Source organism: Pinus tabuliformis, chromosome X (genome assembly GCF_031772625.1).
Source record: "Pinus tabuliformis cultivar Carrire ecotype Pingquan chromosome X, CPIR1, whole genome shotgun sequence".
NCBI classification, from domain to species: Eukaryota; Viridiplantae; Streptophyta; class Pinopsida; order Pinales; family Pinaceae; genus Pinus; species Pinus tabuliformis.
The window spans coordinates 1,146,863,431-1,146,890,330 of record NC_142308.1 but is presented as its reverse complement, the minus strand read 5'-3'; the positions used below and the strand labels follow the sequence as shown (position 1 = coordinate 1,146,890,330).

The following is a 26,900-nucleotide window of genomic DNA, read 5'->3' as shown; positions in this document are numbered from 1 at the left end:
ATGGAGACAATGAAGCGCATAGATATTGCTTTAAAAGAGAAAGCAAGCACTGAGGTTCCCGATGATGTGGGGGAAGAAGGATCAGATGGGCACAACCATATATTAAACTTTGATGAAACCAATCAGGACAATGACAACACAGTTGAGTCCATTTTTTTGCATATATTAATTTTTTAGACATTTTAACATTAAATAATATTTATATTTATTATAATTGTATACTAATTTCTCATTGTTATTGATATGCATAGCCTAATCAACAAAATTCCCCAAATTCAAGCCACCAACCATTGCGACGCTCACCTAGATTTCAAGGTTTTCAAGGGGTTACTGGGCCAGTAAGTTTTTAATCCATATAACCTATTCCACCGAAAATATTAATATATAAATTGTTATGTTTTACCATAATGATGGGATGAGAAATGGATGTTCTGTATTATATATCGTTATCTTTGATTTTTTTTATTATGTGCGTGTGTGTTATTTCTTATTTATGGTGCAGGTGTTCCCTTTGGAACCATCACAATCAATGAAAACCCCTTGTAGAAGCCTTAAGAAGAATGGAAATGAAATGGTTCAAATGCTACAACCATCTTCATGTCCAATGTCACAATGCAAGGTAAGACTATATTTATTTATACTCTTATAATTTTATCATATTTTTACATTTAATTCTTTTTGAGTCACATACTTATATCTATGTATAATCTAATGTTCAGAGTAATGAATATACATCTCCTAAAACACCTTTGCACATGTATGATGGTGGACATGATACTCAGCAAAAATCACATTCTCCTCAACCATTGCGGCATTCACCTAGACTTCAAGATAAATTAAGAGAGGTAAGTTATATACTACATATCTTAGCTCATAATAACATTGACATATTTTTTTATGACTAGTTAATGCATTTTCTTTTCATATTCGTTACATGTTCACCATATTCTCATTATATCTATATAGATTTTGATATTTATTGATAGCTAGTCAATGAAATGTCTTTTCATATTCGTTACATGGTCAGCATATTTTCATTATATCTATGTGGATTTTGATATTTATTGATAATGTTTTAATTTCCACAGAAAACAAAAAAGATAAATGTTGATGCTATGGTTAAAAGGACCAAAATCATGCCAAAGGACTTGAAAGCACGTGGGTTCAAGTCACGCAAACAATACATAGAGCATATATGCTCAACTAGCATTGCTCTCACTAAACCCACTAGGTTTGCTACTTTGAAGGCTAAACATTCCAGCAAGTTTAAATGACTTAGGCTACAATAATATAACTTTAGCCATTGTTTTATCTATAAAGGGGCTACAAGGACAGTTTCAATATATGTAATCTCTGTATTCTTTAGACTTTTTAATACATCATTTTTTTTTTCCAAAAATTGTTTCCAGGTGTTAAGTATGTCTTTAAAATGTCAACATCATAAATATTTTAAATATATTTGCATGATATTCCTCTGAAGTACTGCCCTTCACTAGCTACGTTTGCCCTTATCTGTCCAACTTTATCCTAGCTGCTATCGCATCAATCCAAGAAACAGTGAATCCGTGACTTTAAAGGCGAAATAATGCACACAAATATATACAAAGGAATAAAAACAGGATAATATATTCCTGAACGATTTAGTGCTCAGTCTCCTGGCATCCTTGTCAAAGCATAATTAACAAAATCTAATGTTATTAATTATTAATGCAGTAAACCACTCCAAGACGTCATTATCTCCATATGTGACCGCATTTCTGAGCACCCATTTCAATCATCCCTCTGCTCACGTAGATAGTTTCTGGTTATGTTAATAGGTGTGATAGGTCTTCATAATTTTAGTTTTAAAAAAGGAAAATAATAATGTTGTAGATTTCAACTATATATTTGTTAATTTTTAGTGGTGTATTTTAGAATAAGTTTTTCCAGAATTTCCATTCTTTAAAGAAAAATTATGAATGTTATAGATTTCAACGATATCTCTGTTTACATTAATCTAGTTATATGAATAGGTGTAGTTTAATTTAGTTATATGAATAGGTGTGATTTATTTCTACTTTAAATTTTTAGTGTTTTATTTGGTTTATTTTAGAATACATCTTTCAAAATTTTTATTTTTTAAAGAAAAAATATAAATACTTCATAAAGATGTTGCAGATTTCAATCTTATCTTTCTTTTTCTTTTTTTTTTCCCTTTTTTTTTCGTAGTTGGTTTTAGTGCAATTTTTTGGATTTTCTAGTGTGAAATCCGGTGGAAAAATCTGAGGTGAAATCTTGATTTGTGCTATTTAAACTAGTTTTTTTCACTGTATATAGGGACTCAGCACCCTAGAAAACCCCTAGGGCACTTCGTTTGCACAAGATTACCCATCTAGCTTGTGATTTCAATAAATTTCTGCTAGATTTTAGAGAAATTTGACGGAAAAAACCCTAGGGCACTGCTATTGCACAGGATTTACCATGAAGCTTGTGATTTCAATAAATTCCTCCTAGATTTTAGAGACATTTGATTAAAAAAACCCACCATTTCCAAATAAAGGGGGGGTCAAAATAAAGTAGGCCTATCTGATCTAGTGTCTCAGGTGATTGGGCCTTAATTTGTCATTTGGTGCCACTAATAAATGTGATGACAAGGAAGAAGGAAGTGATTCTCTTCATTCGATTTGGCCGAGGAGAACCACCTAGGGTCTTGTTATCTTTTCATTTAGTAGGTTGTTGAATATTCTATACAACCTGCTATGTCTGGCACACAGAACAAAGGCTTTTTGTCTCTAATTGTTTCGATGATATGGTAATTTTTCTTACCGTTTTTTATGCAGCCTTATACAGGTGCATTGGTCTTGGTATAGCTATCAATGTTTTCCCAACGTCATGGAAAATATGTCTTTTTGTATATGTTCACAACTAAAACAGGTGCATATAAACTCTGGTTATATGGTCGCTTTTGGGTCTATATATTTTTTGGCCGGCCCATCGGGAATTTTTTTCTTTGAGATCACACTTACACCTTGTTGGCTAGGTGGTGTAGTATTATGGTTATGCAGAACATATTGTACATTGAATATTGGCATATGTAAACTGGCTTTTTATAGTAAAAACATGTTTTTTCTTTCCTGAAAAAAAGGCTAATGTTATGTTAGCATCATCATGTCAATGCAATAACAACTAAGTTACTATTTCCTGCTACTTTTGTCCGTGAAATTTGAAATTCATCGGATTTCAAGAGACATCGAACTATCAATTCAAATTCGTCTTTTATATTTGGTTCATCTCATTTCCATTAATTAAACTCTTAAATTTACCCGTATTTTCACTATTTTAAAGGAGAATTTGTTGATATTTGTTTAATTCTTATAATTGTAGGAATGTATGGTTCAAATTATGCTTTATGGGTCGAGGATCAAAGGTTTTCTTCAATAGTTAAACTATTTTTTTGATATTGTTGCTCAAAAGGTTACATAGTAAGTCTCGCCCGAAGAGAAATTGGAATATTGTTGCAGTGGAAATTTGGATCAACTTGAATCACAATTTGTCCATTCATACATGCACCTGTATAAAGCATCTAATCTATGGTTTTGTAGATTGATAGATAACTTTGTGATGTGGACAACCTCGTTGAATCTCCAATTTATTCGCAACCCATTAACACTCACGTACTTTATTTGTTTAATTCTTATAATTATAAGAATGTATGGTTTAAATTTATGCTTTATGGGTCGAGGATCACATGTTTTATGTAATAGCTAAACTATTTCTTTGATATTGTTGCCTAAATTGTTACATCGTAAGTCTCGCCCAAAAAGAAATTGGAATATTGTTTCAGTGGAAATTGGGACTGACTTGAATTGCAATTTTTCCATTTATACATGCACCCACAATGTTATAACAAATATAAATAATCCAAACTATGGTTTTGTACATTGATGGATAGTTTTATGAGGTGGACAACCTCGATGAATCTCCAATTTATCCACAAGCCATTAATGTTTACAGTCAACTTATATATATTCCTAAGTTTGTTATAAAAATAAAATATAAAAACTAATATAATATATTTAACTTATAAATTAATATTAATTTACATATAATTTTTTTTTGTCTTTTTCTATGTGGTTTATGTTCTCGGAGATGAGTGACCACTATGTTCACATAATAGTTGTAATAGGAAGATCTACTCAAAAGGATCACTTTCTGTTGACTCAATCACAAAGTCTAACCCCAGAGTATTGAGAGAAATCAACTCATGACCTCTCAATAACAAAGATGCCTTAATTAGAGAAGCTCAACAAACTATATTAACCCTCAAAGCTATATAAAATCTATTTATATATACATAATTAAAATTTATATATTTTTATTATTTATAAAATTATATTAAATATATATCCTCTCAAATTTAGGCTAAATTTTTACTTTTAAAATTTTAATTAAATTACAATCTCACAAAAATGAGCTAAATTCCAATCTCACGAAAATTGAACTAAATGATTTATAATAATAACAGTGCACTGCAATGTAATCATCAACTTTCATTGATTCCCATCAAACCAATTATATTGGACCATTTCGGAATATTAAACATTGTTAATTTGCAAATATTCCAATCGCAAAATAATAATATGTAACTGATTCTTTATTTTCACAATCACACAACATAATGGTTTTTTTAATATTCGACCATTAAAACTTATAATTCAAAATAAGCTAGCTTTGGCATAGTTTAATTATTAAGTTTCCAAAAGTATGAACTAGTTCTCACATTTGAACAAAGACTGCAAAGTAGCTATCTTTACTTAGTTTAAATATAGTTAAATTAGAGTAAAAAACAATAAAAACATATCACTTTCTATTAATAAAAAGTACAATTAAAATAATGAGATATTTCATGATTGCATTATCTATAGCTACCCAGAGATAATACAAACTCTATTTATGAATGATTTTTTTGTAAGCTTTAATATCATATTTGTTCATATTAATCTATTGTCTGTATAAAATTTTATGGAAAATTTATATTTTTTTCATCAAAAAGTAAAGGTGCCTTCTAAAAATGTTAACTTAGTTTAAATATAGTTAAATTAAAATACATGTTATTTGTTAAATATGTTATTTCTATTATTAATCCGTACTATATACATTATTAAAGTAAAGGACAATAAAAGAAAGATTGCAATTGATAAATGTTTCATGGAATTTAAGGTTTTCATCACCAACACCATCCATGCATGTGAAGGGAAGATTATGGATAGATGGAGAGGAAATTTTACAACAATAACACTTGGTTATTAATGTTAAATGGTGATAACTAATTTGATTTTGTGTTTTCCCCAACATCTAATTTTAGTTACAACTTTAATGTACTAAAAAAAAACCATTAATAAAATAATGAAAATTATCTCCGCGTTATTGTTATTTTCTCCTTGCATTTAATAGAACTACTTCAACCAAAAGAAAAAACAAAAAACAAAACCTAAAGTTTAGAGGATCATTAGTTGTGGGTTTGTTATCGAGGTAGGATTCTCCTTAAAACAAATAGTATCAATATCCCAAGGTTATAATGGGAGTTTTGTTCCAAAAATATCTCTTCTCTTGGCCATAAAAACAAACAATATCAATGTCCAAGGTTATAACGGAAATTTTGTTCCAAATAATCTTAATCTTAGCATCATTACATCCTCGTTACAAATAAACTCAATTATTTAGAATTCATAATATTTGATAAGACTGAAAGTATACCCTAACTCACTTATAAATAATGATTAATTACGTTAAATATTAATTCTTTCCAAAAACTAAAATATAAGAATTACAATTAAAAGATGTTGTTATTAGTTGAGATATAGTTCCTACTTTAAATTTATTTTTAAATAATAAAGTAAAGGTATAAAAGTTATAATTTTTTTATAAAAAGTTTATTTAGAAATTTTGTAAATTATTTATTTTTAATTAATAAAATAATTTTATAGAAAGTTTATTTAATTTTTTGTAAATTATATTTAAGCCATGGGTTGGAAAAAATATAATAATTACTTTTTAATTAATATAAAAATTAATATTTAAAATATTAATATTTAATAAATCTTATTTTATTATAAAACTAAACAAGTTTTTTTTGTTATTAAAATTATGGATATGATTATGTATATTATATATATGGATAAGTATTATGAAAGTAAGAGGTTTCTTAAAATTATTTTTCACTTTATTCAAAGTCACTTTTTGCTCAAGCTAAAATGACATAATATTTAATGAAAAGTTTTGCCGTGATAAAGAAATATGAAGAAGAATAAAACTAAGATATTATAATGATGAGATTAACTCGAATTTCTAAAATCAAAAGTCATTCCTTGTCTTAATTAGTGTGAAGAGGAAAAAAAGGAAATTAAGCATGTTAAAATATGAATTAACACTAAGATATTATAATGATGAGATTAATCAGAATTTCTAAAATCAAAAGTATCTCCTTGTCTTAATTAGTGTGAAGAGGGAAAAAAAAAAGAAATTAAACATGTTAAAATATGAATTAATTCCCAAAACATATTCAGATAAATATGTTTGTCACTTTTATGAATCTAAAAAGATAGAAGATCAAAAATATTCTCTCTTATAATATCCAACCTAGAATTAAAATTAAATCTACATTTTAAAATATGTGTCATGCTACTCACATTCTTAATTTTTTAACTCAACAAAACTATGATGTTAATGGAATTTTTTGAATACTTTTTAGACAATCAACAAAAGTAAAATATTTTTAATACATTTTGAAGAATTAACAAAATTATATTAATGTTGGAATATTTATGATAATTTTTAAACATGAAAATAAAATTGTAAAAAATGAAATACCTTATTAATTTTTTTATTTTTTTTTCAGATCTCATTTGTCATTATCATATTGTTTTAATATCAAACAAGGATAAACATGATTTAAAAAAATAAAGATAAATTAAAATAAGATTAAAAATAAATATAAATTTGAACTTACAAAATGTTAATTAATTTTTTAATATTTAACAATAAGGGGAAGGTTCGTTTAAAGTGTTCATGGAAATGTATCGATTAATCTTACGAGGTAAGCATGCTATATATATGTGTGTGTGTGTGTGTGTATAAAATAAAATAAAATGTTTTGTGAAATGAGAAGTTCTAGATAAAGAGATTATATAATAGCATGCTTTAAAGCAAGTAAGTTCCTTATGATAAATGGAAGATCCCTAACTATAACCACTTCTATAAAAGATAATGGTATCTAAAATCGATTAACTAATTGATACAATAAAGAGAATATGAAATATACTTTCAAAGTATTATATCAATTCAAGCCCTTGGTACATGGCTTACATATATATAGCAATTGTAGAGAGTATTCATTATGTTGAAGCTCCGGTTATATCTCAATTTTACATTCATTTCGAGATTGATGATGGGATGTGTATTTCCACTAGCATTAAAAGTATTTTTCCATATGCATGAGCTAAGTGTTATCACCACTTATGAAAGAAAGAGAAAATACAATAGAAATTATTTGTCTTTATTGTTTTTTATTTCAATTTAGCTATATTTAAACTAAAAGGCAGAACTAGCTACACTAGCGACTATGTAACACTTGTTTTTCATGTGTTATAATTTCTATAATAATAATTTTTAAAACATTTTATTTATTTTTAATCATTTAAATTTGTATTTAAAACAATGTTTTCCGAACTTTGAATTCTTTTAAACATGGTTTTGTTTTTGTTGAAATTATTTTACGGGAGCATTGTTTAATTTTATGGTTATATAAAGTCAATGTTCTCGATACTTCCCCTTGAGATTCACCCAAAAGTGCCTGGGAGGAGGTTAGAAGGTATAAGTTTGGACTATTTAAACCACTTTTAATCCTTTAGGCCTGCAATAAAATGATTTTCTACAAAGCTGAAAATTCATTATGAGGTCTTGGGGTCAAAACCCCTTGGGTACGCAACATAGAAATTTGTTTCAACAAAGAAATACATTTATAAAGGGTTGAAATAACTAAATCCATGCTATATTTTCAAGATATAAACTTAATAAATAAATCTGAGCTAAAACAAGGCAAATAAAATATATTTGCTTGTAAAAGGGAGCTTTGTTGAGTGAAAATATGCAAATGAAAGTTTGCTACAGCTATATCTTCCTGCACATCTGCACACATAAACTAGATATACTCGTGTAAATGTGGCAAAATAATCTTAAAAATAGATATATCAATTCCTTGGCTGTGATAAATACTTAAGCTCTTTTTCTTCAAGGTTTACTAGCGCTATATATGATAGGTAAATTGCAGGAAGCTAGTAATAAAAATATAAAAGGAATTTTTTTAAAGAACTTTTAAATGATGAGATGGTTGAAGGGTGAGGTTTTACCTTTTCTGTTTAAGCTTACCGATTTGCAGAGTTGCGATCACAACCTTTTTTTTGTTGATTTTCCCTTTGAGACTAGAGATGAGTGGGGAGTTGGGGGCAAGATTATCCCCCTCTTTTAGCCTTGGACAACCTGCAAGAAAATTCAACCACACTAGGAGGATCTACTCCTTTGAGATCCCCCAACTATAATAGCAACACTAGTGTCAATAGCTCACAAATGTGAAGGGAGATTCCCCCCTAAGAGAGCTTGTCCAACACTTGGAAAAGAGTATTTTTGGCAACTAGCAAATTGTGAGGTGAAGACCTGGGCCTTGATCTCCCCTTCCACATGACCCTCTACAGACTGTTGTGATACTATTGTGATAGCTTAAGTATACCTGCAACTTAGTCCTTAAAAGCACAAGATTGTAGGAAAAAACCAAGAAGAAAAGGCATAGAAGATCAACTCAATGCATAAGAGAGTATTTTCACAAATAGTTTCTTTGTATTATCGCGTCAAAATCATCTCCTACTCAACAACACTTACTAGAGGAGAGACTAGCCTTTTGTAAAACTTTTCTTAATGGTTAGATAACGACTAGCTAATGGCTAGTTGGACTCTTCCTCTATAATTTGTTTTTACTAGTCATCCACATGTTGAAGACTCAATAACTTTTAATTAAAACCAATTCATGAATTTTCCCACTAAGGGGTTGAATTGACTCAAGATTCCTTTGGAGGTCCAACAACTCCTTTGCTTATGGCTTGGGAGTTGAAGAATGGTCAAAGATGATTCAACATTCCACTTGACATTCCAATAGGTGTGGTTTATTTCAGAGTAATTTCTAGTTATGTCAATAAGTATTATTTATCTCAGAATCAACATTTCTCAATTTAGATTTAAATAATGTTTTGTTTCAAATTTAATACATAATTTATTCAAAAAATATTAAATATTAATTTTAAAATGTTTTAATTAAATTAGTTTAATTATATTATATTTTTAATAAATAAATTTAGGTAAAAGTTTTACTAAATATATTTTTGTTAGTGCTTATTCATGTTAATATCAACTATGCTCTTTGGTACATATATGACATTTAAAATTAGCCTACATTTCTATTTTCTTTCTTTTTCTTTTAAAAGGTTCTTAATAGTGTCACCTTGGAATTCAAACCATGCTAACTCTAAGCATGTACACAGGTCAGATCAATTAACAAAACTCACTATCGTTTGAAGTGCATCAAATAGTCATATATGAAATGTGCATAAATTTACTATGCTCTTTGGTACATTGACACCTCGATGTAAGGGTGATAATGAACTTTAACACAATCCAAACTCATGTATATTCGATTCCGTATATTATGATAATGACAATTATCTAAAGCATTTTGTGTATCTGTCATTTATTTACATATGCACTTTTCACCAATTTTAACAAAATTGAAATCAAATACTCTAGTTAAGATTAAGGTAAATTTGATAATTGTGAAAACTTAATTATTATTAAAATGTAAGTTTACAACAATTTCAATTTAGATTTAAATAATGTTCTGTTTCAAATTAGATACATAATTTATTCAAAAAAAATATTGAATATTAATTTTAAAATGTTTTAATAAAATTAGTTTATTTATATTATATTTTTAATAAATAAATTTAGGTAAAAGTTTTACTAAATATATTTTTGTTAGTGCTTATTCATGTTAATATCAACTATGCTCTTTGGTACATTGACACCTAAATATATGAAATGTGCATAAATTTACTATGCTCTTTGGTACATTGACACCTTGATGTAAGGGTGATAATGAACTTTAACACAATCCAAACTCATGTATATTCGATTCCGTATATTATAATAATGACAATTATCTAAAGCATTTTGTGTATCTATCATTTATTTACATATGCACTTTTCACCAATTTTAACAAAATTGAAATCAAATACTCTAGTTAAGATTAAGGTAAATTTGATAATTGTGAAAACTTAATTATTATTAAAATGTAAGTTTACAACAATTTCAATTTAGATTTAAATAATGTTTTGTTTCAAATTAGATACATAATTTATTCGTCCACATGGGGTAGCTCAAGCGGCAAGGGCCGTGGAAATGAAGTCTCACCGAACCGGAGATCTTGGGTTCAAATTTTGGGCTACCCTTCCCCTGCAGAGGGGTTCATAATGGACATGTAAATCAAAGAGTCCCACCCCAGCCTACAAAAAAAAAAATACATAATTTATTCAAAAAAAATATTGAATATTAATTTTAAAATGTTTTAATAAAATTAGTTTATTTATATTATATTTTTAATAAATAAATTTAGGTAAAATAATAATTACCTATCCATAATTACCTATCCATAATATCGTGAATAAAATAATAATAAAGACATAGGAGATCATATATTTATATATACAAAACACCTAAGTGCTATCGATTTATGATTTTATGCACATTAATTAACTGAGCTAAACATTGATTGATTTCTATTCATTATAATATGGCTTATGACTTAGGAGCTATTATTCATTTAAATTTACCAAATAAGGATATGAGCCAACCATACTTTGTGCATATGTGTGAGTAAAAAAAAGCACAGTATAGTGCACACTACCTAACAAAAGTGCACTTGTTATTCTACCACAAATATTGACATCATTCCCTTCTTGAATTACTGCAAAAATTGTAACAAGTACATTTTCAAGAACTTTTTTTCTTCTAGGTGTACATGTAGTAAAAAAACCACCAAATTTTGCTGCAGACATCAAGATGGAAGAAATCTTACTCATGGTGTTCTAAAAGAATAAATTGTATGACATAAAATTCTCATATATATATATATCACCATACAATTCATATGTAATATATCTTCTACAAAAAAAGCTAAAACCGTCTACATTTAAAAATAATTTGTTTAAAGGGACTGTAATCCAATTAAATTATCTCATAAATGATGTCAAATAATCAAGTTTTCTTTCTATTAGGTTTGTATCGCTTGATCTTGCAATTTTTTTTAATTAAATAAGACACTCCATAATTATATGCTTGTTTCTACGATTTCCATTCACAACTCTAAAATACTAACCATATTTCCACATTGTAGAATATGATAGTACATGCATGCCTAGAAAAGATTATTTATAAAATAAATAATTAGACTTCAATGTGTAACAATACATAGAGATGTTTAATCAAAATTTATGCAATTAATATCATGATCAATCCAGTATCACATACTTTTGCTTCACATCTAATTCCTATGGTCAATTCAGTTAATTTACTTTCCTTGTTGGTTAATTCCAAATTCCAAATTTTCTACTTCACCCATGTGTTTATTTATTGAAAATATATCTTTTTAAGGACTAGAACATGAGTTTAGATTGACCATGTAAGTGATTGTATGTCTCCTAATCATTTTTTATGTATCTCACAATACATATGTGAAGCCATAGATATTGAGTTATTGCATTTCTTTGTTATACTAGTGTTTTCCTTATTGGCTAGCTAGACCCTTTAATTGTAATTGTACTCATTTTCTTCTATATATGAGGGAGACCAAGTTTTAGTGAGCATCTCATCTTGTACATTGGTTATATTGTAGAATAAGGTTTCCCTATCGAAGTTACTTCTCGTCCATTCTTCTATCTAATTCTCAAGGCATTGAGTTACTTATCTTTCTATTTCTATTTTAATTGTGTGTTTCATGTATAACATTTGGTATCAGAGCATATGATTCTTAGGTTTGACTAATTCAAATTAGTCATATTAATATTTTCATGATAATTTTTTTTTAATTTTCATAGATATTTCAGATTGTGACATTTTCTGAAACTTCAAGTAATGTAGCAAGTAAATTTGGCTAAGATTTCTAGTTTTTGTTCACTATACTTTCAACGATATAGGCTATGGAAATTTGCATTTCTAACAAGTCCTAAAATTAGTCTTAAATAAGTCATGTTGGTGTTTTCTCTATACATTTTTCTAGGATTATTCAAATAGTGAACTTTTTGGGAGACTAAGGAGACATAACAAAGAACTTGTGGTACATGTTTTAGGTTTTATTTTTTTATACTTTAAGAAATACAATCTATGCAAATCATGATTTTGGATTATTCTTGAACCTAGTTTCAAATGAGCATTCTTGATAAAAATTATTGTAATATTAGAACCTAGTGTTATAGCCCTAGTTTCCACTCCACTATAATCAGAGAGACCCTATTTAAACTTACCTCATTTTCTTTCTATAATGCATCCCCTCTTACCTTTATTTGTACTTGTACGGGTTTTATACAAATTTTATTAGATATTATAGCGGTGAAATTACATAGTTGAACAATTTATCATAATTCTTATGTCACAATTTCATAATACTATGAAATAATATTTTTTTCATAATATTATGAAATAATATTTTTTTCATAATTGAGGAAAAAATCTTAATTGAGAACAAGGTTCTCAGTAAGTTGGGAAATTCTCATTATTGAGCATGAAACTTGTGCATGAGTTGTATCCACCCAATTCACATGCCACCAAGCCTAAATTCTCATGGCCCTAGTTGTTTAGATACATTCTCTTTGATTTAGGAAAGGCATGTACAATGAGACCCTCTCAAGGGGGAGGGAGAAGTAATAGAGAGAATAACTCTGTAATGATGGTGAATTTCTACTAGAACTTTATTCTTTTTTCATGTGAGACGAGCATGGTCTTCTTGTGAGCTAAGGGGAGAAAAGTGCCAAGTATTAGAGAAGAGTCTGTTGGTGAATTAGGGTATAATTTTTTTTTACTATTCTTGTTTATGAATGGAAATTGTGAAAAACTCTTAGAGGATAAGTATTTATTGCTCGACTGATCTTGCCTCAAGATTAACTAGATAGTTTACGACGGATCTAAGTAAACTCCCTATATTTGATGCAATAACAATCATTCATATCATATAAGAGGATGATAAGAACATAATTATGTACCCATGCAAGTTGGTGTCATTTGTAGACCCTATAGAGTTATTGGAAGCCCCAATCCAATTTGAATATCTCACTCCAAGGTCCCTTATCTAATCCCCTACACACATATGCCATCAACTAAGATGATATTTTCCTCTACAAAAGGAAAGTTAGTATGCACAAAATTCTATAATAATGACCATATCACATTCATACATATAATAATATGAAATATAGAAGGGAATTCACAATTTCATTTATAAACAAGAATAGTACAAAAAGACAATATACCTTTATTAACCCATAGAATTTCCTGTGATCCTTGGCAGTCCTCTCTCCTTGTCTTACAAGAAGATTGGGCTCATCTCACATGCAAAGGAAGAATGTCTTAGTGGAAATTCACTAGCATTACTAAACTATTCTCTCTATTTCTCCCTTATCCCCCTTGAGAGGGTCTCTCTATATAGGTCTTTCCTAACTCTGGGAGGATGTATTTGGACACCTAGGTCTATGAGAAGTTAGGATTGATGGAATGTGAATTGGATAGATACAAGTAATGCACAAGTTTCCTACTCAATTATGCACCTTTACCAACTCACTGAGAACCTTCGTCTTAATTATGAGTTTTATTCTCAATTACAAAATAATTATTATTTCATTATTATGAAATTGTGACAAATAAATTATGATAAATTACTCAATTAAGTAATTTAAACCCTATAACATCTAATAACTTCCTTGTATATGGAATCTGTGCATATACGGAAGACATGCGCATGTCTTCCGTATATGCTCAATTTCCATATATGCGCATATCTTCCGTATATGCCCAATTTCCGTATATGCGCATATTTCCATATATCCGCATATCTTCCGTATACACGGAAGACATGCGCATGTCTTCTGTATATGCCCAATTTCCGTATATGCGCATATCTTCCGTATATACGGAAGACATGCGCATATCTTCCGTATATGCCCAATTTCCGTATATGCGCACATCTTTCGTATATGCACAGTTTCCGTATGTGTGCAATTCCTGTATACGGAAGATATGAGCATATACGGAAATTGGGCATATCTTCCGTATATGCCCAATTTCTGTATATGCACAATTTCTGTATATGGAATCTGTGCATATACGGAAGATATGCGCATGCCTTCCGTATATGCCCAATTTCCGTATATGCGCATATCTTCCGTATATGCCCAATTTCCGTATATGCACAGATTTCCGTATATGCGCATATCTTCCGTATACACGGAAGACATGCGCATATCTTTCGTATATGCCCAATTTCCATATATGCGCACATCTTCCGTATATGCACAGTTTCCGTATATGCGCAATTCTTGTATACGGAAACTGGGCATATACGGAAGAGATGCGCATATACGGAAGACATACGCATGTCTTCCGTATATGCGCAGATTCCATATACAGAAATTGTGCATATACGGAAACTGGGCATATACGGAAATATGCGCATATCTTCCGTATATGTCCAATTTCCGTATATGCGCATATCTTCCGTATATGCGCATATTTCCGTATATGCGCATATCTTCCGTATACATGGAAGACATGCACATATCTTCCGTATATGCCCAATTTCCGTATATGCGCATATCTTCCATATATGCCCAATTTCCGTATATGCGCACATCTTCCGTATATGCACAGTTTCCATATATGCGCATATCTTCCGTATATACGGAATATATGCGCATATCTTTCGTATATGCCCAATTTCCGTATATGCGCACATCTTCCATATATGCACAGTTTCCATATGTGTGCAATTCCTGTATACGGAAGATATGCACATATACGGAAATTGGGCATATCTTCCGTATATGCCCAATTTCTATATATGCACAATTTCTGTATATGGAATCTGTGCATATATGGAAGATATGCGCATGCCTTCCGTATATGCCCAATTTCTGTATATGCGCATATCTGCCGTATATGCGCATATTTCCGTATATACGCATATCTTCCGTATATGCCCAATTTCCGTATATGCGCATATTTTCCGTATATACTGAAGACATGTGCATATCATCCGTATATGCTCAATTTCCGTATATGCGCACATCTTCGATATATGCACAGTTTCCGTATGTGTGCAATTCCTGTATACGGAAAATATGCGCATATACGGAAGATATGCGCATATACGGAAATTGGGCATATACGGAAAATATGCGCACGTCTTCCGTATATGCCCAGTTTCCGTATATGCACAATTTCTGTATATGGAATCTGTGCATATACGGAAGACATGCGCATGTCTTTCGTATATGCTCAATTTCCATATATGCGCATATCTTCCGTATATGCCCAATTTTCGTATATGCGCATATCTTCCGTATATGCGCATATTTCCATATATCCGCATATCTTCCGTATACACGGAAGACATGCGCATGTCTTCCGTATATGCCCAATTTCCGTATATGCGCATATCTTCCGTATATACGGAAGATATGCGCATATCTTCCGTATATGCCCAATTTCCGTATATGCGCACATCTTTCGTATATGCACAGTTTCCGTATATGCACATATATTCCCTATATACGGAAGACATGCGCATATCTTCCGTATATGCCCAATTTCCGTATATGCGCACATCTTCCATATATGCACAGTTTCGGTATGTGTGCAATTCTTGTATACGGAAGATATGCGCAAATACGGAAATTGGGCATATCTTCCGTATATTCCGAATTTCCGTATATGCCCAATTTTCGTATATGGAATCTGTGCATATACGGAAGATATGCGCATGCCTTCCGTATATGCCCAATTTCCGTATATGCGCATATCTGCCGTATATGCATATATTTCCGTATATGCGCATATCTTCCGTATATGCGCATATTTTCCGTATATACGGAAGACGTGCATATCTTCCGTATATGCCCAATTTTCGTATATGCGCACATCTTCCATATATGCACAGCTTCCGTAGGTGTGCAATTCCTGTATATGGAAGATATGCGCATATACGGAAGATATGCGCACGTCTTCCGTATATGCCCAGTTTCCGTATATGCACAATTTCTGTATATGGAATCTGTGCATATACGGAAGACATCCGCATGTCTTCCGTATATGCTCAATTTCCGTATATGCACATATCTTTCGTATATGCCCAATTTCCGTATATGCGCATATCTTCCGTATATGCGCATATTTCCGTATATGCGCATATCTTCCATATACACGGAAGACATTCGCATATCTTCCGTATATGCGCATATCTTCCGTATATGCCCAATCTCCGTATATGCGCATATCTTCTGTATATACGTAAGACATGCGCATATCTTCCGTATATACGTAAGACATGCGCATATCTTCCGTATATGCCCAATTTCCGTATATGCGCACATCTTTCGTATATGCATAGTTTCCTTATATGCGCATGTCTTCCGTATATATGCGCACATCTTTCGTATATGCATAGTTTCCTTATATGCGCATATCTTCCGTATATACGGAAGACATGCGCATATCTTCCATATATGCGCATATCTTCCGTATATACGGAAGACATGCGCATATCTTCCGTATATGCCCAATTTCCGTATATGCGCACATCTTCCATATATGCACAGTTTCCGTATGTGTGCAATTTCTGTATACGGAAGATATGCGCATATACGGAAATTGGGCATATCTTCCGTATATGCCGAATTTCCGTATATGCCCAATTTCCGTATATGGAATCTGTGCATATACGGAAGATATGCGCATGCCTTCCGTATATGCCCAATTTCCGTATATGCGCATGCCTTCCGTATATGCCCAATTTCCGTATATGCGGATATTTCCGTATATGCGCACATCTTCCGTATATGCCCAATTTCCGTATATGCGCATATCTTCCGTATATGCCCAATTTCTGTATATGCGCACATCTTCCATATATGCACAGTTTCCGTATATGTGCAATTCCTGTATACAGAAGATATGCGCATATACGAAAATTGGGCATATCTTCTGTATATGCCCATTTTCTGTATATGCACAATTTCTATATATGGAATCGGTGCATATACAGAAGATATGCGCATGCCTCCCGTATATGCCCAATTTCCTTATATGCGCATATCTGCCGTATATGCGCATATTTCCGTATATGCGCAATTTCCGTATATGCGCATATTTTTCGTATATATGGAAGACATGTGCATATCTTCCGTATACGCCCAATTTTTGTATATGCGCACATCTTCTATATATGCACAGTTTCCGTATGTGTGCAAATCTTGTATACGGAAGATATGCGCATATACGGAAGATATCCGCACGTCTTCCCTATATGCCCAGTTTCCGTATATGCACAATTTCGGTATATGGAATCTGTGCATATACGGAAGACATGCGCATGCCTTCCGTATATGCTCAATTTCCGTATATGCGCATATCTTCCGTATATGCCCAATTTCCGTATATGCGTCTATCTTCCGTATATGCGCATATTTCCAAATATGCGCGTATCTTCCGTATATGCCCAATTTCCGTATATGCGCACATCTTTCGTATATGCACAGTTTCTGTATATGCGCATATCTTCCGTATATACGGAAGACATGCGCATATCTTCTGTATATGCCCAATTTCCGTATATGCGCACATCTTCCATATATGCACAGTTTCGGTATGTGTGCAATTCCTGTATACAGAAGATATGCGCATATACGGAAATTGGGCATATCTTCCATATATGCCGAATTTCCGTATATGCCCAATTTCTGTATATGGAATCTGTGCATATACGGAAGATATGCGCATGCCTTCCGTATATGCCCAATTTCCCTATATGCGCATATCTGCCGTATATGCGCATATTTCCGTATATGCCCAATTTCCGTATATGCGCATATTTTCCGTATATACGGAAGACTTGTGCATATCTTCCGTATATGCCCAATTTCAGTATATGTGCACATCTTCCATATATGCACAGTTTCCGTATGTGTGCAATTCCTGTATACGGAAGATATGCGCATATACGGAAATTGGGCATATACCGAAGATATGCGCACGTCTTCCGTATATGCACAATTTCTGTATATGGAATCTGTGCATATACGGAAGACATGCGCATGTCTTCCGTATATGCTCAATTTCCATATATGCGCATATCTTCCGTATATGCCCAATTTCCGTATATGCGCATATTTCCGTATATGTGCATATCTTCTGTATATATGGAAGACATGCACATATCTTCCGTTTATGCCTAATTTCCGTATATGTGCATATCTTCCGTATATACGGAAGACATGCGCATATCTTCCGTATATGCCCAATTTCCGTATATGCGCACATCTTTCGTATATGCACAGTTTCCGTATATGCGCATATCTTCCGTATATACGGAAGACATGCGCATATTTTCCGTATATGCCCAATTTCCGTATATGCGCACATCTTCCATATATGCACAGTTTCCGTATGTGTGCAATTCCTGTATACGGAAGGTATGTGCATATACGGAAATTGGGCATATCTTCCGTATATGCCGAATTTCCGTATATGCCCAATTTCCATATATGGAATCTGTGTATATACGGAAGATATGCGCATGCCTTCCGTATATGCGCATATTTCCGTATATGCACATATCTTCCGTATATGCCCAATTCCCATAATGCGCATATTTTCTGTATATATAGAAGACATGTGCATATCTTCCGTATATGCGCACATCTTCCATATATGCACAACTTCCGTATGTGTGCAATTCCTGTATACAGAAGATATGCGCATATACGGAAATTGGGCATATACGGAAGATATGCGCACGTTTTCCGTATATGCTCAGTTTCCGTATATGCACACTTTCTGTATATGGAATTTGTGCATATACGGAAGACATGCACATGTCTTCCGTATATGCTCAATTTCCATATATACGCATATCTTCCGTATATGCCCAATTTCCGTATATGCGCATATCTTCCGTATATGCGCATATTTCCGTATATGTGCATATTTTCCGTATACACGGAAGACATGCGCATATCTTCCGTATATGCCCAATTTCCGTATATGCGCATATCTTCCGTATATACGTAAGACATGCGCATATCTTTTGAGCACTAGGATTACATAGATTACACAAAGTAAATTTACAATTTAACAAGTTTTTGATAAATCAATCTCAAATGACCCCAAAAAATACCCGAAAAAGAGCTAAAACATAGAATAGTGGTAATACTTAAAATGTTTTAACCAAAATAAATTATATTTTCAATTATTGAAATATTTTAACCGAAAAATTTTATTTTTCAAGGTGTTTTATATGATAAATACATATATATTTTAAATATATGTAATATGTATATATTTGACATTGAAATATATACTTCATAAGTTCATTAAAATATTTGTTATAAATTCTATTTTCCATGTCAAAATGTTTTTGCAATCTTGATTATTAGTAAATAATTTTTGGAATAAACATCAAATCACTCAACTCTCCATATTGAAATATTTAATTTATAACATATATATATATATATATATATATCTTGGTTGTGTTATCAATATTTTTTAAATGCCAGAAATTTAAAATTAAACAAAATACATAGATCTCTAATTATTCTAGGAAATAACTAAATTTTTTATTCTCATTTACTACATTTTTCAAGTTCAAATATTTTTTATACATATTTTTTTTTTCGACTTTATTTATCTACATGTATAAAGTTGATAATGCAGATATTAAGATAGTTTATTCAAGTTTTATATTGGAATATTTTTAAAGAATGTAAGAATTATGCATTTTACACACACATATATATGACACTTTCTTTTTGTAAAATTGATACAAATTATGTTATTTCACATGAACATCTAAATATTTTGTTTTTGGTTAAGAGTGAGTGAAATATTTTTACTACATCTCTTTCATATAGGGTTGTAATATTAACAACAAACTTAGCTAAAAGAGAGTGAGATTATTGATGTTTTTAATTAAAACTTTTAAAATTGATATAATATTATGTTATTTCACATGAGCATCCAAATATTTTATTTTTTTGTTAAGAGTGAGTAAAATATTTTTACTATATCTCTTTCATATGGGGTTGTGATATCAACAACAAACTTAGCTAAGAGAGAGTGAGATTATTGATGTTTTTTAATGTTTTTAATTAAAACTAACCAAATATGTATAATTTTTTTTGTTTTTAATTACGTCCAACATTGTTTATTATTTAGAATAAATATATATATACTTTTCTTGCTGAGAAAAAATTATACCTCTATCGTAGTATGAGTCTCTCTGCACAACTATTATATCATTATAATGACTTTGACTTGTGTTTTTAATTAACCGTATTCCTTGAAAATTGTAGAGCTTACCTTAGATAATATATAAAAAGTAAAAGAAAATCTTCTTAGTATTTCTTTTTGTAAATTTGACAGTTATACATCTTCATCATGTCCAATAAATTAATTTAACATGGCGGGTAATTGAAGCAGTGTTTTAACAGAGCACTTGATCATCGTTTATCCAAGATGAGTAAACCAAATCTTCTTAAATTTTAGTGGAGTTGTAAATTGGAAAAAAAAAATATTCAAATTTAACATTACATCGATTTATTTATTTCAATTTAATATTACGTATATGCCAATCACTTGTTTATGTAATTTTTTTATTGCCAGCCTATACTATTCATTTTTTATAAAACAATGTTTTAAAGAAAAGACTTGAATATCAAAACCAAAATTCACAGTTTGGAGGTTTGAAATTAATGGAATTCACATTTTTGGATTCCAAATACATACTTTTATCCATCGATATTTCCACTCTCAAAAATCAATATTTCACTTTAGAATATTAACCATCTCAAAATTATAAAATACAACTTTTAACTTTATACTTCCTTACTATTTCAATTGTAATTTTATTTTGGTAATCTTAATATTCTCTCTTCTCCAATCACACCCTTAACCCCATAAAACAAAAAAAAAATCAATAAAGGTTAAAGAGGTTAAATAACAAGTACATGTTTATTAAATGGGTTGATTCTCACATGTAAAATATATGGAATATGAACATAAACTATAAACTATAATTCATATGTAAAGAAATAAATGAATATTCTAAGGTTGAGGATGTGAAAATATATTTAAGCTTTCATATTTTTTTCGATATATATTTTGTTTATACTTAAGAGTCGTTGTTGTATGGTAGCTTATGATAAAAATATCTACGGTTACATATTTGTTAAGAGACTTGGTAAGAATATTTTTAAAGCGATATTGGATTGTAATGTGTGGTTATTGTTTTTTTATCTAGTATCAAGTTTGAAAGGCATATGTATTTTTAGACAGATTAATCTTGAGGTGCGAGGTATAAGTCTTAAGATTACATTTTAAACATCAAATAAGATATAAATATAAAAGTAACTTAACTTATAAACTTGATAATTTGTAACTAATAAAAACAAAATCCGTTACAACTATTCATCAAAAAGTAATGTAACATTGATAGAATATAACATCGCATCCACATAAGGATTTAAAATTCAATGAAGATGTTGTCATAAACACAAATATAAATTTATGTATTCTTTATTCAAAATCGGTCCAACTATACATGTTTCTTTTTTACAAAATAGAACTTCATTTCCAACATAAATAATGGAATCTCATGCCCATCAATGACATAATGGAAAAACAACATCATGATCGATCTAACGTATGGGTCTATAAGTCACCCTCGTCCCATGAGGCACTCCCAGGTGGATTTCCAAATTGATGTCTCTGCAAAAAATTACAATAATCAATTAGTTGTAAAAATTGAAAGGCATATAATCAATTTCATTAATTCATGATGATATTTTGATCAAATACTCATTCTCACCGTGAGGATTTGAGGCAATGGAGAAGACAATCCTTCGTGGGTAGATGGCGGAGCACTTGGTGACGGATATAGGCATGGTTCAGGGGCGCTGGATAAAGGCATGGTGGATGTGAAATAGGGAAAAGGTAGTGGGTGCGGGCGACGATACACCCCCACCGGTTGTACAATAGTGGGAATCACTCTAGGCCGGGGGATTAACCTAGGGGGGGGAATTGGAATGTTAAGGGTGGACGATTGAAAAAATGAGAATGGTGGATGATTGAAGGGTAGGGGTGAGCATTGGGAAGGTATTACAGAGGTGGTTATAGGCATGGAAGAATTTATGGAGGAAAAAGGTGGTGGGTGTGGGCGATGATACATATTAATTGGTTCAACAATAGGGGGGAGCACCCTTGGGGAGGATATTGGGGTGTTAATCGCTGAAGCAGTGTTCCCAATGCTAGATCTTTTTTCAGTAGCATGTTCATCGAATAAACGAATTCGACAACTTGGAATGTTGTGAGATGTGGGTCCCTCAGCTGTAACAATAAAAATAGTTCGTATAGTCATGCAAATGTGTTGAACATGATAATATATCGCATTTATCGTAAAACAATGCATAGCATGAAATTTCCCTACCAATATTGGGTATAATAGAATCTTGAATTATCTCAGGCGCGTGGTCCACATTTCCTTGTTTTTGAGAAGATGACTCCAATTGTTCATCCATTCTTTTTTTCTTTGCATGAACTCGTCCAACCCTTTCAAATTGTAGTATATCTGTCCCTGACTTTGACTTGCGACCACATCGCCTCTTTTTATTTACTGGACTCAAGAAACTATGTTTTCTCTTGGTAGTGATCTTGGATGGAGTTATAGTATTGAAAAACATTTTGTTGTATTCTTGACATGCTTTGTCTACCAAGTTGTTCAATGCATATGCCTGTTCCAAATTTGTAGGTATTATGGATCTCAATTTCTCAAGAGTTAACACGTTTCATCTCATCATGTTCAGATTGGGAGTAGAATCAAAGCATGGAAAAAGCTCTGTTTGGATTTCTGGGACCAATATAGGTGTTTCATTCAAATCAAATATAATTCTAGGCCTTTCTGTCATGGGATCAGTGACACCAGGTGCTACATTTTCACCCAAAATAGTGTTACTCACTAACATCTCAACTTTCAATACATGTTTACAGATATTTCCATTTAGGGCCCAATTGCAATTGCAGAAGTGTAGATTAGAACCCTTATATATGACATTGTACCAAATGTCACGAGTATCCTTATTTTGGCTACGAACCCAGTAGTCATTACTCTTTTCATCAGGCACACAATCTTCATTTGGGATTTTCTTAGCTCTACACTTGGATGAATTCAGTTGTTCCTGTATTTTTCTGGGTCGTACAAAACCAGCTTCTTTTAAACGGTGCATATGATTGTAAAATAATACAACCTTTGTCAACAAAACATAGATTAACCAATCAACCCTTCTGTGGCATGCATTGTTCTTCTCACATAGGTACCTTTCCTTGATATACCGATGGTAAGATTCAATGGCGTTGTTCGTATCTTGATTTGAATGTGGAAAATTTCTGTATGCTTTTGCCCACATATCTGTAGAAAGAAATTTATTAGTTATATATTACTAAGTATACATATGACATGAAAAATAGAGTCATTATAACCACCAATAAGAAGCTTACATATTTTGTTGTTGGATAGCCAAGTATTTCTAAAATATTCCAAAAATCTTTTTTGTTCACTGAATTCTTCAAATAAGCTTTCAACTTTCTTTCGCACAGATTCATCATCTTTACACATGTGCATGATTTCACCTAATCCACGAAAAATGCGTATTTGGTTTTCCCTCCCTTTGACCTTGTTTCCAACATTTTTCAACCATGCACGACGAACATGCCACACAGATAATAATACTTTGCACTTGATTGCAGACCTGCAATAACATAATTTTTAGAGAGATTATACAATAACAATATTTTTTATGCCTCTTATAAAAATAATAAACACATCACCTCAATGCTTCAATTTCAGCAGTAGCATCATCCGTGATGAAGGCAAGAACATGCCAATCTGGTCGCTCTTTGTTTCCAATTGCAAGTAAGGCCAACATCCATTTAGAAAGATCAGCTATAGTGTTGTGTGATGATATCACCCAAGCTATTGGAACCCCATTGTGATGTTCGTCGAAAACCATTAAGGTGTAAAGTTTTAAGTTGATACTGCATTACAAAAAATATGCATAATTATATTTATATAAGATACATGCATTAATATGAGGTTAAATAAATGAATCGGATTTAGGATAAATATGTACTCACCCCGTACTTATTTGTACTAAAGGTTGAATCCATTGAGATAATATTATTGTGAGAGTATTTCAGCATCATTGAACACATCCACTTTGTTTGTATGCCTATGATAAAAGGGATATTTTCAACAAGATCTTGTTTTTGGTAGAAGAAAAAACTCTCTGGGTTTTCCTTGTACCAGCACTCCACACTCTTTGGATCACTTTGATCTTTAACATACTCTAGCCTTATGATATCATTGTAAATGTTACTTATATCTTTTTTTGTCATGTAGGTATCTCGAGGTATCCCTGTGTATAACTCACCGGATCCATCCTTCACATCAGAGATGAACTTGTCCCATATCATTGTAACATTAAAACCTCTTTTAACGAAATGTTGGACTCTAGATCGCATATGCCAACTTAAATGTGGTGCATAATTGAATCTCATGGACCTTCCGATTGCATCTGTCCCATGACAAATAACATTGGATTCATCAATATGTCTACATGCAGTATATATTATTACAGCATCATCTGGTCTCATCACAAGTCGTCGCACAAAGAAGTGACATTGGCAACCAACTTTAATACTTTCATGTCGATTGCGGGTTGTCTTTGGATCTGATGATGCACTCCTAATTCTCCTTGTCGACTGTGGACCATATGAACACCAATAACTGTACGTAAAAAAATTACTGCAAATTAGATATAATATTTATGCATATTGAAAAAATTACACATATCTTGAAAAAGCATATAGAGACTCACACACTGTACTCCAAGAATGTTGAGTAATTGGTGACTTTGATATCCTCTATTTTGTTACTTCGATGATTCTTAAGAAGAAATTGAGTGGGTGCACTTTCATTTGATTCCTCTCCACTTATGAAATCATCAAGTCGACAATATGGAATAACTGCAACTTGGTCCCCCTCAATCTCTGTCTTTGTTAATTCTTCTGCTGAAAATTGTATCGTATCTTCCGGGTCTTCAACTTCCAACTCGTTAATCCTCCCCCACTTATTCATTCTTAAAATACCTATACAAATTGCATTGAAAATAATTTAGTTTGAGAAAATAATATGGTCTTGATCAATGCATAGCGTACTAAGCATGGAAGTCTCATTTTTTAGTGAATATTTTATACTTTTCACGTAAACCACTTTGGGATTAAGTAATATTCAGGGGATCTTAGATGACATTGTATGATAACTAAGATCATAAGAAATTGGGTCATTAATAAGCTTAAATATCTCTGACAAATTTAGACTAACCCATGCATGACATATGAATTCTTTCTGGAGGTGGGGCCACCATGTTATTGTCGAGGGGCGACTTGTGATGAGTCGTTGCGCTGGAATTGGTCAAAGGGAACTGCCTAACACTGACACATAAGATGGTGCGTTAATGGGTCCCTTCAAATAGGGATGAAAGGGAGAGACATAAAACCTGTCCCCAACAAACCCCCAATATCAAGAGTAATAAGCTTGAAGATTACCGATGATATATGAGAGACCATGCTCTGATCTGTAAGTTTATAGGATTTTGGCCATCCGAAAAGGATTTAACAAAATGGATTCAACAAAAGTGGAGGCCAAAAGGGCATATAGACCTAAAACTGGGAGCCAAAGGCTTTTTCACAGTCATCTTTGCGAACCTAGAGGATAAAGAAAGAACTTTTAAGGAGGGACCATATTTCATGAACAATGCATGACTGTTTATGAGACACTGGGAGGACAGATACAATCCGGATGAAGAGAAAATACTGGCAGCCCCCATATGGGTTAGACTGTTCGGATTACCAATGGAGTTCTGGGATCCTGAAATATTGGAAGGGATTGGCAACTCGATCGGAACCTTTGTAAAGGTGGCAGAGTCAACCAAAAGAGGGAAATACACATCTTATGCAAGGATTTGTGTGTATATGAACATAGCAGAACCCTTGCCGGAGTCCATAGAAGTGGAATACCATGATGAAATATGGCAGCAGCCCATAGACTATGAGCACATTCCCTTCAGGTGCAGAAGGTGTCATGAGTATGGACATCTATTCAGGGAATGCCCACAAAACTGACAAGACGAGGCAACAAAGAATCTGACGGAGGAACAGGGGAAAGGAGAAGGATCGGAAAACGATGAGAGGGAATTCCAAGGTTAATAACAAATGAACAAAACAAGGCTCTGATCAGGGCAGTAACCATGGAAGAGGTAGAAGAGATCGTGATGAATATGAGCAAGATCAAGGCACCAGGACCGGATGGATATACGGTGGAATTTTATCAGGCAGGGTGGCATTTTCTAGGAAAGGAGGTCTTGGAGGCTATAGAGGAATCAAGAATGAAGCAAAAGATATGGCCTGGTATAAATTCGACCTTTTTGACCCTGATCCCTAA

General features: G+C 32.0%; 1 protein-coding gene across 1 annotated transcript; it reads left to right on the top strand.

The window, feature by feature from the left end:
- Window positions 1-26,581, top strand: LOC149143944 (uncharacterized). The gene is made up of 5 exons (XM_089451991.1): window positions 1-141; window positions 252-338; window positions 503-619; window positions 720-845; window positions 26,243-26,581. Exons 1-5 carry the CDS (start codon window positions 1-3, stop codon window positions 26,579-26,581), a joined length of 810 nt encoding a protein of 269 aa, XP_089308117.1.
- The last annotated feature ends 319 nt before the right edge of the window (window positions 26,582-26,900 follow it).

What these genes read in the sequence shown, in the direction of transcription:
- LOC149143944 (XM_089451991.1), top strand. Translation starts at nt 1, where the DNA reads ATGGAGACAATGAAGCGCATAGATATTGCTTTAAAAGAGAAAGCAAGC. An exon ending in GTCCAATGTCACAATGCAAG is followed by an intron (nt 620 to 719) that starts GTAAGACTATAT and finishes TCTAATGTTCAG; the next exon opens with AGTAATGAATATACATCTCC. An exon ending in TTCAAGATAAATTAAGAGAG is followed by an intron (nt 846 to 26,242) that starts GTAAGTTATATA and finishes AGACACTGGGAG; the next exon opens with GACAGATACAATCCGGATGA.